This window comes from Pituophis catenifer, unplaced genomic scaffold (genome assembly GCF_029215685.1).
Source record: "Pituophis catenifer annectens isolate HBS135680 unplaced genomic scaffold, rPitCat1.0.hap2 SCAF_9, whole genome shotgun sequence".
Lineage (NCBI taxonomy): Eukaryota > Metazoa > Chordata > Lepidosauria > Squamata > Colubridae > Pituophis > Pituophis catenifer.
In genome coordinates, this window is record NW_027256889.1 from 9,219,001 (window position 1) to 9,232,762 (window position 13,762).

A 13,762-nucleotide genomic window follows, 5' to 3' on the forward strand; every position below is an offset into this window, starting at 1 on the left:
CCTGAGGGGATCCGCTTATTTTCCAAAGCACCAGAAGGCAAGACAAGAAACAATGGATGGAAATCGATCAAGGAGAGAACCAACCTAGAACTAAGGAGAAATTTCCTGACAATTTGAACAATTAATAAGTGGAATGGCTTCCCTGCAGAAATTGTGGGTGTTTTATATTTATATTTATTTCATTATATGGAAGTTTTTAAGAAGATGTTGGATAACCATTTGTCTGAAGTGGTGTAAGGTTTCCTGCCTGAGCAGGGGGTTGGACCAGAAGACCTCCAAGGTCCCTTCCAACTCTGTCATTCTATTAAACCAAATATCATTTATCTCATTCCTTTCTGCAGATTACCAGCTGACCTGCAAGAGCAGCAGAAGCATGGTCTCTCTCTCCCGCTGCCTTCTTTTCACCGACGGATTCCCTGCTGAAAGACTCCACTTGGCTGACCTCAGTTGCATGGGGTCCTTAGTTGGAGACAGACTCGTCTTCTACTTTGATACAGTGCAGAAAACCTGTGGAACCCAAATGGAGGTAGGCAGAGCAAGAAACACCTGAAACAGAGAGGTTGCCCCAGTCGGAGTCTGAATCCGAGGGGGAAGACGAACAGCTGAAAGAGAGCGGGAGAGTGGCTCTGTTGGTTGTGGAGGAAACTCGGGAAGGGCAAAGTCAGGCTAGGCAGAGCAGGGGAGAGGTAGAACAAGGGAGAGAGGGTTCAGATGAAGACCAAGGCCCACCCCCTCCTCATCCTAGGGCACGCAGGGAAGAACGGAGAAGAGAGCAATGTGGGTTGCGTGGTTTATGAGGGACGAAAGGCCTCTGATTCCCTTCACAAGGCACACCTGGGGATGGAGTTTAAAGGAGAGGAGAATGGGAGGGGCGGTTGTCGGGAACAAACGCTGAGTTCATCTTGTGTTAACTGCTTTATCTGAATTCCTGGCATCCTCTCAACTGGTTTGATTTACTGCCGTGCTACTTCACTTCTGGAACTCCTTATCTTGCTTGCCCTGTTGGATTAATTACCTTATCTTGCCTTGTTGGATTTATAGTTGGAAGTTTTCTGCTTATAAAGCTTGGACTGGAGTATTTTCAGGCAAAGACTGTTACAGGTTTGTGGGACAGTTTTTCTCCAGACCGGAGAGTAAAAGGGACGTTGGGGGCAAAGTTGGAGCTAATAAAGGGACTCATACTTATTCTCTGGCTGTGTTGTCTTTGTGCCACGCCCTGGGTCATCACATGTAGTTATTTCTTTACTTTGAAGAGTTGCTGTCGAAAGGATAAGGTGAAGGACAAGTTAAGGTGACTTCTAGACAAGGCTTTCATAAAACTCAAACCAGATGAATAAGATACAGGTAGTCCTCAATTGATGACCATTTGATTATTGACTGTTCAAAGTTAAAACGGTGCTAAAGGAAGGGATTTACGACTTAACCTTGCATTCACAAGCATTACAGCATTCCCACAGTCATGGGATTAGAATTTGGGTGTTTGGAGACCAGCATGAATTGACCACAGTTGCACTGTCCTGAGATCATGGGATCACCATGAATGATCTTCTCTCTAAGGGGACTTCTGACAACCAAAAACCAATGGGGGAAGCCAGATTTGCTTAACGACCCCATGATTCGCTTAACAGCCATGACAAAAAATGGTAGTAAAATCAGGCGCAACAGCAACATGACTTAACAATAAACAATTCCAGTCCTAATTGATGGTCAGTTGAGGTCTACCTGTAACTCAATGGCCTCTCCTTTGATTGACATATTCCTAGATAACATTGTTATAACAACAATAATTTATTTATTTTATTTTACTTATTTTATTGAATTTCTATATTGCCCTACTCCCGAAGGACTCAGGGCGGTGAACAGCCACGAAATAAAACACATACCTATAAAAATTTAAAATCGAATAAAATGAATTAAATAAATTTGGCTGAATTAATACCCATGATTTAAAATACCCATATTTTGAAACACTTTAAAATTTAAAATTTGCACTTAAAAGGGAGAAGATTTAGGTGAGGCCAGCTTGATGAAATAACAGAGTCTTCAGCTCACGGCGGAAGGTGCGCAGATCCGGGATCCTCCGTATCTCTGGGGGGGAGCTCGTTCCAGATCGTCGGTGCCCCCACAGAGAAGGCTCTCCCCCTAGGGGCCGACAGCCGACATTGTTTGGCCGACGGCACCTGGAGGAGCCCCTCTCTGTGGGAGCGTACTGGTCGGTGGGAGGCTATTGATGGTAGTAGGCGGTCCCGTAAGTAACCAGGTCCTAAGAAGTTGTCCTCTTCTTCAATATCTGTTTTTTTTTTCTTTCCACCTCCCCACCCCCTGCTCTTTCTAGGTAAATTCAACCCATGCTATCTACACCAATGTAGTGCAGGGTCATCTGGAGAACACCTACGGTGGGATGATCAGCCGAGACCGTTTTCTTTTCCTGCGCTTCTCCTGTGCTTTCCCACTAAACATCAATCTCTCCATGGCATCCGTCATTTATCCCATCCATGAGTGAGTTCCCAGGGCAGCAATTATACTTGCATTCTTCCCCACACCTTACCACACTGTTTAATTCTTGTGTCCTTTTGTTCAACTTTCCTGGTGTCCTCCATATGTAAAAAGAATCTTATTTGCTGTTTCCTACCACATCTTTTCCCCCCCCTCCTTTCCCCATCCTATCACCCCTCAACCTCTAGAACCCTGAGTGGTACATGGACTGCATGTTCCTGTCTCATTTCTATTCTGTGGCCTCCAGCCACGCATCCTGCTTCAGATCACAGCACTGGGAAAAAAATTGATAGCAATGAGACCAGTAGGGAAAGAGTCAACATGTCCACTTTGAGTAGATAACATCTCCAGATCATTCCATGTGGTTGGAATTTCCTTCTCTACCACTGGGTGGCAGATCTTCCTCAAAAATAGCCTATTCCTTTCTTCTGGAACCTGGGAAAAAATAGACAATCATTACTTACAATTATTTATGATGTTGATATAACCACCACTGAGGCATGGCATCTCTAGGTGGTACATAGGATTAAAAACCGATGCACTGTAATGCAGTGGGTCGTAATGCATGACAATGATGTAAAAATACATTGGTGGAGTTGACAGATCCGGCTTCCTTGGTTACTTGGTGAGTCTATTTGAAGGATACTCAAGAAATTGAATCATAATCTAATCAAGTCATCTGAATTACAGATGGCTTGATTAGATCTGAGTTACTTAGTTACTGAACTACAAAAAGTAACTACAAAAAGAAAACCCAGGTTTTCTCAACTTTGACAACTTTGACAACATGTGTGGACTTTGACAGGTTGAGGAATTCTGGGAGCTGATGTCTTAAAGTTGGCAAGGTTGAAAAACATTGATCTAATTGCAGTGAAGCCTTAGTATATTCTACAAATAGAGCTACTAGGTTAATAACTAACCTGGTTAATAACTAACCTGGTTAAGTGTTATATGAAGTGTCCATTTCGCCAAAGGTCTCTGCAGTCTCACCAAGCCCTCCATTCTGCTGTTTCTTAACCATTTTCTTCTTCCCTCTCTCCCATCACTTGTGTTGTCCTACAATGCAATTGTTGTCCACTTGTCCTACAATGCAATTATTTCTGAGAACCTGTGATGTTTCCTTAACGCTTCCTCCAAAACGTTGACAAAAAGCATGATAATTCTCTTCTGTTTTATTCCTTTGATAGCATCATTAACATGACCGTCTCCTCTGGCCAAGGAAATTACCAGGCCATCATGACCTTGTACCAAGATCCCCAGTACAGCAAACCGTTTGCTCAGAGCCCTATTGTGCTCACGGTCAACCACAGGGCCTATGTGGGCATCAAGATTTTGGGAGCTGATCCCACCCGCTTTGTGGTCACCTTGTCCTCGTGCTGGGCCACGCCGGACAGAGATCCTTCCTCCAGCATTCGGTGGGATCTCATCACCAACCAGTAAGCTGTTCATGGGAATTGAAAGGAAACAGACTTTAGATATTTTGGGATGGAGAGGACTTCGTGTCCTCCCACTAGTATCTCCAGAAGTGAGGGATGCGAGATCATTTAGTATAGGGGTGTCAAACTCAAGGTCCGCAAACTGGATCCAGCCCATGGGGCTCTCTCAGTAGTGGGATTCAGCCGGTTCGGGCTGGTTCAGATCAACCTGGGTCTTCGGAGAGGGGCGGCATATAAATTGAATAAATAAATAAATAAATAAATAAATAAATAAATAAATAAATAAGTAAATAAACCAGTAGTTAAATTGCTGGGTAGCCCCACCCTGCCCCTCCCCACCCCGCCCCTTCCAGGAGTCCCCACATGCCCCATTTTGACTCCCAGGTAAGTGCAGGGAGGCCTACTAGGCCCAAAATGGGGCGTGGGGGCATGTCCCCCCCGTGGCCCATTTTTGCTCCCAGGGGGGTGCAGGAGGCCAAGTGCTGTCTGTCACACTCCCTGGCCTTGCCCATCTTGGCCATACCCATCATGGCCATGCCAACCCAACCAATAATTAGGGCAGAGAACCAGTTTTTACATTATTTGAATCCTACTACTGGCTGTCCTGGTCTACCCAATGTGAAGAGGAAACGTCAGGCCAGCCTGACTTCAGCCCATCCTAGATTTGAGGGAATCTTAGATTTGAGGGAGGAGGGAATACAGAAGATTGAGGTGATACAGCATTGGTTGCCTTTGAGATAGTAATAATCAGATTGCTAATTACTGGCATCAGAAGCTAACTGGCAAACAAAAGTGCAGTACTAAGAATAAACTGCATTTGGCTTGATTCGTACATATAGTTCTCTGCTTATGACCACAATCGAGGCCAAAATTTCTGTTGCTAAGCAAAATAGTTGTTAAAATGAGTCTTGCTCCATTTTAGGACCTTTCTTGCAATGGTTAAAAGGTCACTGCAGAATCACTACAATTGTTAAGTTAGTAACATGGTTGTTAAGTGAATCTGGCTTCCCCATTGACTTTGGTTATCACAAGGTCACAAAAGGTGATCACCTGACCCTGGGACACTTACACCGTCATAAATATGAGTCAGTTGCCAAGAAGACGAATTTTGATCATGTGACCATGGAGATGCCACAACAGTTGTGTGAAAAACAGTCATACTTTTTTCAGTGCTGTTATAACTTCGGTAACTAAATGAACTGTTGTAAGTTGAAGATACCTGTAATATCACCAGTTATGGTTAAATTCCTATAAAACTTAAGGTAGATTTAATCAAATTGCAGGATGGTTGATTGTGATTAAGGAACCACATGCACGATGGGCTCTTGTCAATGTATTCATCAGAATTTGATGAGTCCTGGGTTGAAAATACAGAAACAGACTTTATTAAAGGCATTAAGTTGACAGATAAATGTGAATACAGATAGTTCTTGATTTACGACAGTTCATTTAGTGACCATTCAAAGCTAAAACGGCACTGAAAAAAGTCACATGACCATTTTTCACACTTAATTACCCTTGCAGCCTCCCCCACGGTCACATGATCAAACTTCAGATGCTTGGCAACAGACTCATATTTATGACGGTTGCGGTGTCCTGGGGTCATGAGATCCCATTTTGAGAACTTCTGACAAGCAAAGTCAACGGGGAAGCCAGATCCACTCAACAACCAGGTTACTAACTTATTGACTGCAGTGCTTTATTTAAGAACTGGGGCAAGAAAGGTTATAAAATGGGGCAAAATCCACTTAACAAATGTCTCACTTAGCCACTGAAATTTGGGGGCTCAATTGTGGTCGTAAGTCAAGGACTACCTGTATTGTATAAATAATAAGCGAGCAACAAGTAAATGGGAGGTGATCTTTAATCCCATCGTACCTTCCAACCACTTTCATCCCTCTGTCTGATCTTACCTTTCCCTCTTCAGGTGTCCTAATCCTCAAGATGGCACAGTACGAGTTGAGGAGGATGGAGTATCTCTGTTGGGACGCTTCTCCTTCAACGTTTTCACCTTCATTGCAGATTCTGAAGAAGTGTACCTACACTGTCGCATCCGCCTTTGCAACTTCTGGTTGGCCAAATGCACCGTGGTGAGAGAGGGAGGAGAAACGTTAGATTAGGTTTTCTCTTTGACATTGTAGGAGAAGAGCCTTGTTGGTCTGCATCAGAGATGGTATTCAGCCGGTTTGGGCAAACCAGTAGCAGAAATTTTTAGTAGTTCGGAGAACCGGCAAATACCACCTCTGCATGATTTATTTAACAAGTACAGTGATGTAGGGCGAATACTTCCTGAGTGGGGTTTCAGCTGGGGAATGCGATGAAGAAATGTGGGCTCAACAGAGTGGCAAGTTGGCCATGGAGCATGTTGGCCATAATGAGTTGACTGCAATGAGTTGGCCATGGCAAGTGGGCCATGGAACATGTTGGCCATAATGAGTTGACTGCAATGAGTTGGCTGTGGCAAGTTGGCCATGGAACATGTTGGCCGTAATGAGTTGGCCATGGCAAGTTGGCCGTGGCAAGTTGGCCATGGAACATGTTGGCCATAATGAGTTGACTGCAATGAGTTGGCCGTGGCAAGTTGGCCATGGAACATGTTGGCCGTAATGGGTTGACTGCAATGTGTTGGCTGTGGCAAGTTGGCCATGGAACATGTTGGCCGTAATTAGTTGACTGCAATGAGTTGGCCATGGCAAGTTGGCCACAGCAACTTGGCTGTGACAAGTTGCTCCATTCTCTGGCTCTGAAGCACAGGAGGAAGTGCTGCTACCAAGGCAGTGGTGAGATAAGAGGGACTTGAGCCTGGGCCCAGAAAATAATTTGAGAAAACAGCTTAGCCAAGCCCCTCCTTAGTTCACATGGAACATAAAGTGAGGCAGGAGTCCTCCTAACCTATACAGGTCACCCTCGACTTACGACCACAATGGAGCCCGACATTTATGTTGCCTAAATGAGAAATTTGCTAAGTGAGTTTTACCCCATTTTACAACTTTTCTTGCCACATTTGTTGAGTGAATCACTGAAGTTGCTAAACTAGGAACAAGGTTGTTAAGTGAATCTGGCTTCCCCATTGACTTTGCCTGTCAGAAGGTTGGCCAAAGGGGATCACATGAGCCCGGGGACACTGCAACCGTCATAAATATGAACCATCCGAATGTAAATCACACAACTGTGGGGATGCTACATTGGTCATAAGAGTGAAAAATGGTCGTAAATCGCTTTTTTTCAGGGCCGTTTGAGCGGTCACTAAATGAACTGTTGTAAGTCGAGGACTACTTATATATGGGCTGATAGTTCTCTTGAACAAGATCATGGTATTTTATTTCCCCTCTTTCAGAATTGCCATTCTCCGGGCTCTGTGATTTTGGGAAGGAAACCTCCATCAGCCATCATCTCAGCTGGTCCTTTCTTGAAATATAGTACCAATTTGCTAGATCACGGTAGGTTTGCTTCCTGCTTGAGTGCATTTTGACTTCAAAACATCCCCAAACCCTGGTTCTATAAATGCTCTCTTTTCTTCTGGAGACCCTTAAGAAATCCACTTGAAACCAGCTTCTTGCAACAACAGATCAGCCATTTACAAGTAAGGTTATAAGGAGGGGTGTTTCATTCCTCTCTGTGACCCTAATTAACCTCCCCGAGAATGTGTGGGATAAATGGGCTATGCTTATGTTTCAGTATAAGTCGGGGTGTCAAACTCAAGGCCCGGGGGGGGCAGGTCCAGGGGTGAGCTGCTGGGGGTTCATAGGGGTTCGGGAGAACCTCTAGCTAAGATTCTGTGAAGTTCGGAGAACCCCCAAATCCCACTCCTGGCTGACCCCGTCCACCCTGCCCCTCCCCTCCCAGGAATCCACACGCGTTCTGTTTTGGATGCAGGTAAGTGCAGGGCATGCGCGGCGGCTCGGAGAGGGCGAAAAACAGGCCTATCGGAAGTTCGGTCCTGGAGGCTCGAGGAAAGCCTCTGTCAGTGTTCCAATTTATGATCTCCTCCAGAGCTGACATGAATGAGAGAGGGAGAAGCTTTACTTTAATGCTGAGATGAACTTTTACCTAGTTTCCTGCTCCTTAGTAGATAGCGTTACCTGGGAGATAGAGGGAGGGGGGAATTCCTGTGAATAGAAAGTGCTTGGGATGGAGAGATGGATCTGCACGATGGCCAATGAGACATTGGGGTTGAAGAACGGAAAGGGAGGGGTTTGGAAGGAGGTGCCAGTTTTGGCTGCACAAGAGTTCAGGGATGACGTTGTTTCTATTCTTAAATAAAGAAAAGATTCATCAGAGACTTTGCGTTTGAGAATGAAGTTTATTTAAGATAGCACCGAAACCTGACAGCCTCTGGAGCCTGGAGAGGGCAAAAAGCCCCCCCCCCCCCGGTGCAAGACGCCAACCAGGCTACAGCCACCATGGCCATGCCTACCCAGCAACCGGGCAGAGAACCCCTTGCTAAAATTTTTGAAGCCCACCCCTGGCCAGATCCGGCTGCGGGGTGCTTAGATCTTGCCCGTGGGGCCTCTGCCAGCGAAAGCTCCATTTTCACTGGCAGAGAGTTGCAGGAAGCCATCGCAGCTGGAAACGGAGCTCGGGAGCCATTCCCACCCCATTCTGGGGCCAGCCAGAGGTGGCATTTGCTGGTTCTCTGAACTACTCAAAATTTCCGCTGCCAGTTCTCCAGAACCTGTCAGAACCTGCTGGATTTCACCCCTGATCTTCCTTCTTCTTCTTTCTATTCCTCAGCGCTTTAGCATCCTGCTGGATTCCCTGCTAACTTCTTTTCCTGGGAACGTGGATGGATGGGTGGAGATGGCAGACATGAGGCTCACCATTCACAGAGTGATTTCACCCTGGAATAGTCTTGGTTGGATCAATGATGAGTGTGGAAAAATTCTGGGTGAGACCAGGACAAAGGAGTTCATATTTAGACCCAGTCTTGATTATTCAATGGCTGAATGTATGTATAATGATTAAAGTTGTAAAATACACAAAGTTTTCTTCCCTCTGTCCTTCAATACCATTCCATGCTTTTCACAACCTTTAATGCTGTTACTCGCAGATACTCGCAAATACTCGCAAGATACTCGCAGTGGAGCACTCTACCAGTCATGAATAGTTGCTCACTTTTAATTTCAGCACCACGGTAGCTACAAGAATAAAACTCGATTTGCTTCTGCCAACTAGTCTCAAGTTATGTTTTCCTAAAAGCCATTTGGAGAAAGAAAAGGGTAACCCTTCAAATGAAGAAGAAAAAATGGTTTGCTTTGCTGGCTGAGAAATTCTGGGAGTTGAATTCCTATTCAAATTTCCAAGTTTGAAAAACATTGCTTTAAAACAAAGGGACATTAAAAAAACAAACAAAAAAAAAATGAATCAGAGGTGGGTTTCAGCAGGTTCTGACCAGTTCTGGAGAACTGGTAGCAGAAATTTTGAGTAGTTCAGAGAACCTGGTGGCTCAGCAGACTGATAGCATTGTGATTAACACCAGCTGTCTGCAATTACTGTAAGTTCGAATCTCACCAGGCTCAAGGTTGACTCAGCCTTCCATCCTTTCTAAGGTAGGTAAATTGAGGACCCAGTTTGCGGGGGCAATAAGCTGACTTTGTATAAATATACAAAAGTATGAAGGCTATTGCTTAACGCATTGTAAGCCGCCCTGAGTCTCCGGAGAAGGGCGGCATATAAATCAAATTTAAAACAAAAAACAAAAAAACGGTAGTAAAAATTCTGACTGGCCCCACCCTCTCTATTCTCTGCCTCCCAAGTCCCAGCTGATCAGGAGGAAATGGGGATTTTGCAGTATCCTTCCCCTGGATTGAGGAGGGAATGGAGATTTTACAGTATCCTTCCCCTGCCACGCCCACCAAGTCACGCCCACTAAGCCATGCCACACATGATGACATCGGGGTCGGTGGGCGGAGCCTCCCGCTGGTTTTACTACCGGTTCTATAGAACCGGTGCGAACCAGGGACAACTCACCACTGTGCAGTAGGCAGTGCAAGATAGAGGCAACAAAAAAGAGAAATCTGGGATGGAAAAAAAAAAATCCACAATAATTTATTTGTTACGCCACACATATGGCTAACTATTGACATTTTTTAGCCATTACGGTATCCGATCAAAATTAAACGCAGGGTCATTGCAGATTTCAATGTGCAACAACGATAAGAGGCCTCTCCTTTTGGCAGGGAAGCTCTGGAAAGAATGAAGGGCTGGAGAAGAAAAAAAAAATTGGCCACGAGATAAATCGGGAGCAAACATAGGTGAATCACCACAAATGAACTCAAGAAGAAGCTGGGACAGGGAGGGTTCCTGGGGAGGGGAAAGGGCTCTGGAATCATCTGTAAGTCACAGGCAGCTGTCAGGATAATAAACAGCACTTGGTATTTGATTGGAAACAAATTGGCAACCAGGAGAACATTAGATGACCTACGTGGATGGGTCCGTGCAGGGTTTTTTTGAACCATAGGACAGAAGTATCGACTGTTGGTTTTAGGGCAATGTTTCTTAATTTTGACAACTTCAAGATTTGTGGCCAACTCCCAGAATTCCCCAGCCAACATTTTAAAGTTGCTAAGGTTGAGAAATCCTTCCTTCCTTCCTTCCTTCCTTCCTTCCTTCCTTCCTTCCTTCCTTCCTTCCTTCCTTCCTTCCTTCCCTCCCTCCCTCCTTCCTTCCTTCCTTCTTTCCCTCCCTCCCTCCCTTCTTTCTTTCCCTCTCTCCTTTCTTTCCTCCCTCCCTTCTTTCTTTCCCTCCCTTCCTCCCTCCCTTCTTTCTTTCCCTCCCACCCTCCCTTCTTTCCTCCCTCCCTCCCTCCCTTCTTTCTTTCCCTCCCTCTCTTCTTTCTTTCCCTCCCACCCTCCCTTCTTTCTTACCTTTCCTCCCTCCCTCCCTTCTTTCTTTCCCTCCCTCCCTTCTTCCCTCCCTCCCTTCCTTCTTTCCTCCCTCCCTCCTTCCCTCCCTCCCTCTCTTTCTTCCTTCCTTTCTTCCTCAATCCATTTTACAGTTTAGTGTTTTCTGGTCTCCCATCCAAGAACCAACCAGCTCCAACCTGGCTGTTTTTTAGCATTATGACCTTTGAGTTCTTTCAAAGACCAAATTGAGTGCTTTGTTCCTTCTCCCCCTTAGTGCTCTCCCTCCCTCCCTCCCTCTCTCTCGTCCCCCCCTCTCCCTTTTCTACCTTCTCCTTGTCTCTTTTCTCAGTTCTGAGCCCTAGGAAATAAGAGTTTGCTTCCTGGAGCGTGTCACCCTTGTTGACCTCTCCCTGACATCTCTGCAAAGACGCCACTTGGCTTGGCTGGTTGCCAAGGGTCCCCTCCGAGCCCCTTCTGCTCTGGCTCACCCGGGTACAGCTGCAATCGCTTGAGAAAACGCAGAGTGAATCATCCCATTCTCCAGGGCTGGCCTTCGCACGCGCATCGAATGAAAACGCTCTCTTAACTCCCAGTTCTGCAGGGCTGCCAAGCAAGCTACCATCGCTCCTGCTGTCTGTTTCTTAAGTTAGGAGGAGCAGGCCTCATAGCAGATAATTCTCCTCCTCTCCCTCCTTCTCCCTCCCCCTCTCTCTCCCTCCCTCCTTCCTTCTCTCTTCTCTCTCCCTCCCTCTCTCCTTCCCTCTCTCTCTCTCTCCCCCTCTTTCTCTTTCCCTCTCTCCCACCCCTCCCCACCTCTTTCTCTCTTGCTTCAGTGCCACCTAGACAAAGTGGCTCTCTCGGATGGCATCTCCAAGCCAAAACGCACCCAAGCGAGGAAGGACAGAGGTGGGAAGAAATGCCCTAAGAAGCCTTCGTGCCACCTCCTCCCCATGTTGTTTCTGGATTTTGTCATTGGCTCCTGGTGCCTCTTCGGGAGCTGGAGGAACAAAAGGCCAAGCCTCCCTCCCGCCTTGCGATGCCGCTGTTCTCACATCGCTCAAAGGATCCCTTGTTTGTCCTCCAGCTTGACAAACAATGTCCCGTCTGTCCCAGGGCAAGCTAGCATGAGCCCTGGGTGTTTTCAAAAGTGGAGAGGTCACGGGTGGATTTCAAGGCGGCGGAAATGACCGAGGAAAGGGAAGCTTCTGGGGGGTAATTAAGGAGACACCCCCCCTCCCCCATATCCCAGGCTGATGCAGTGCCCCTGGGCCCACATGACCTGAAGCTTGTTGGAAATAGCTCTCCCTTCTTGGCGTATTCATGCTCCTCCAAATTATAATTCGAGCTGACTCTTCTTTGGGGGTTGATATTATGCCCAACCCCAGCTGGACAATCTGCCTGCTCTCAAGGGCCACGCTAGTCATGGCCACGGAGGCCGCATATAAAATTTATGTGCTTCTATTCATATCTGCAGAGACACGGTGGCTCAGTGGCTAAGACGCTGAGCTTGTCGATCGAAAGGTCGGCAGTTCAGCGGTTCGAATCCTTAGTGCCGCATAACGGGGTGAGCTCCCGTTACTTGTCCCAGCTTCTGCCAACCTAGCAGTTCGAAAGCACGTCAAAAATGCAAGTAGAAAAATAGGGACCACCTTTGGTGGGAAGATTACAGCGTTCTGTGCGTCTTTGGTGTTTAATCATGCCAGCCACATGACCACGGAGACGTCTTTGGACAGTGCTGGCTCTTCGGCTTTGAAACGGAGATGAGCAGTACTGCAGGCAGCAGAAGTAGCCTGCAGTACTGCATTCTAACCACTGTGCCACCGCAGTGATTAGAATGTAATGGAGCCAAGACTAAGGGTGAAATCCTACCGGTTCACACCAGTTCGGGTGAACCGGTAGTAATAAAATATACCGGTTCCGGTGAACCAGTCGTAAAAAAATGCTACCGGTTCGTCCGAACCAGTATTTTCAATGATCAGCTGTGCCGCGCGATTTATATTCACTAGAAAGCAGGAAATCCTGCTTTTGAGCGAATCTAAATCACATGGAACAGTTGTTCTCCCCCCTTGCTGTTCTACTTACCTTCTTAAGCCTCCTTTTTTGACGCGAAGCGTGTTTGGTGTGCACCATGCATGCACGGGCAGCGTGTGTTTGGCATGCACCGTGCACGCACACATGAGCAGGTTGGATTTCACCACTGGCCTAGAATTCTGTTATCATACCCTCCAACAACAAAGGAGCATTCCCATCATCTGTTGCCCTCTTGCTTCATGACTTGGCCTGTCCTGGAGGGTAGAACCTGGAGGGCATTTTACCAGCTCCCTTTTCTTGTCTCCATCCCTACGGGGAACCTATTGCAGCTGATTTGAAAGGCATCTTCTTCAAAGGGAGACTTTTAGAAGTTAGATTTTATTTGCTGAGGCCTGAAAGATTATCAGCTCTCAGCTTTGAGGATGTTGCAGCATTGATAAACTACGCTGTCTTCCAGAGGATTCTGAGTAGTAGCAGTAGAGTCCCTCTGCTACTACTGGGAGAAAGCAGCCTTTTCAACCACTGCACCCAGAGGGCACGGATTAGATAACCAGGGCTTTCCCAGCCCTGTGGACTATGGAAAGATCTGGCTTGCTTTTGGGCCGGGCAACCAGCAAACACCACTGAGCCTTTCCGGCAGATCCCCAGAAATCAGAGCACTGCTGCCTCTAAGCACATACAGTATTCTCTCCACCCATGCAGCCCTGGGATTTCATTTGTATGCATATCAATGCAGTATATTCTGGGCTTCCTCCATCTCTGCTTCTAAAAAAAAAATGCTGACTTAAAATAGAGAATCATAAGAAGGTGCTGCAAAAACAAACGAACAAAAAAAACAAACCACATTCCTCAGAAAAGAAGACGGGGACCGAGATATTTCTGCAGCATTTGCTTTGCAAAAAGGAGACCCTGCATCTAATTTGCCACTGAGGAACGTGGCTTGCATCCAGCTGA

General features: G+C 46.4%; 1 protein-coding gene across 1 annotated transcript; it reads left to right on the forward strand.

The window, feature by feature from the left end:
- The first annotated feature begins 415 nt into the window (after nt 1–415).
- LOC139320844 (pancreatic secretory granule membrane major glycoprotein GP2-like) lies at nt 416–8,725 on the forward strand. The gene is made up of 6 exons (XM_070949309.1): nt 416–526; nt 2,336–2,499; nt 3,684–3,932; nt 5,860–6,022; nt 7,270–7,372; nt 8,667–8,725. Exons 1-6 carry the CDS (start codon nt 452–454, stop codon nt 8,672–8,674), a joined length of 762 nt encoding a protein of 253 aa, XP_070805410.1. The 5' UTR covers nt 416–451; the 3' UTR covers nt 8,675–8,725.
- Nucleotides 8,726–13,762: the final 5,037 nt, after the last annotated feature.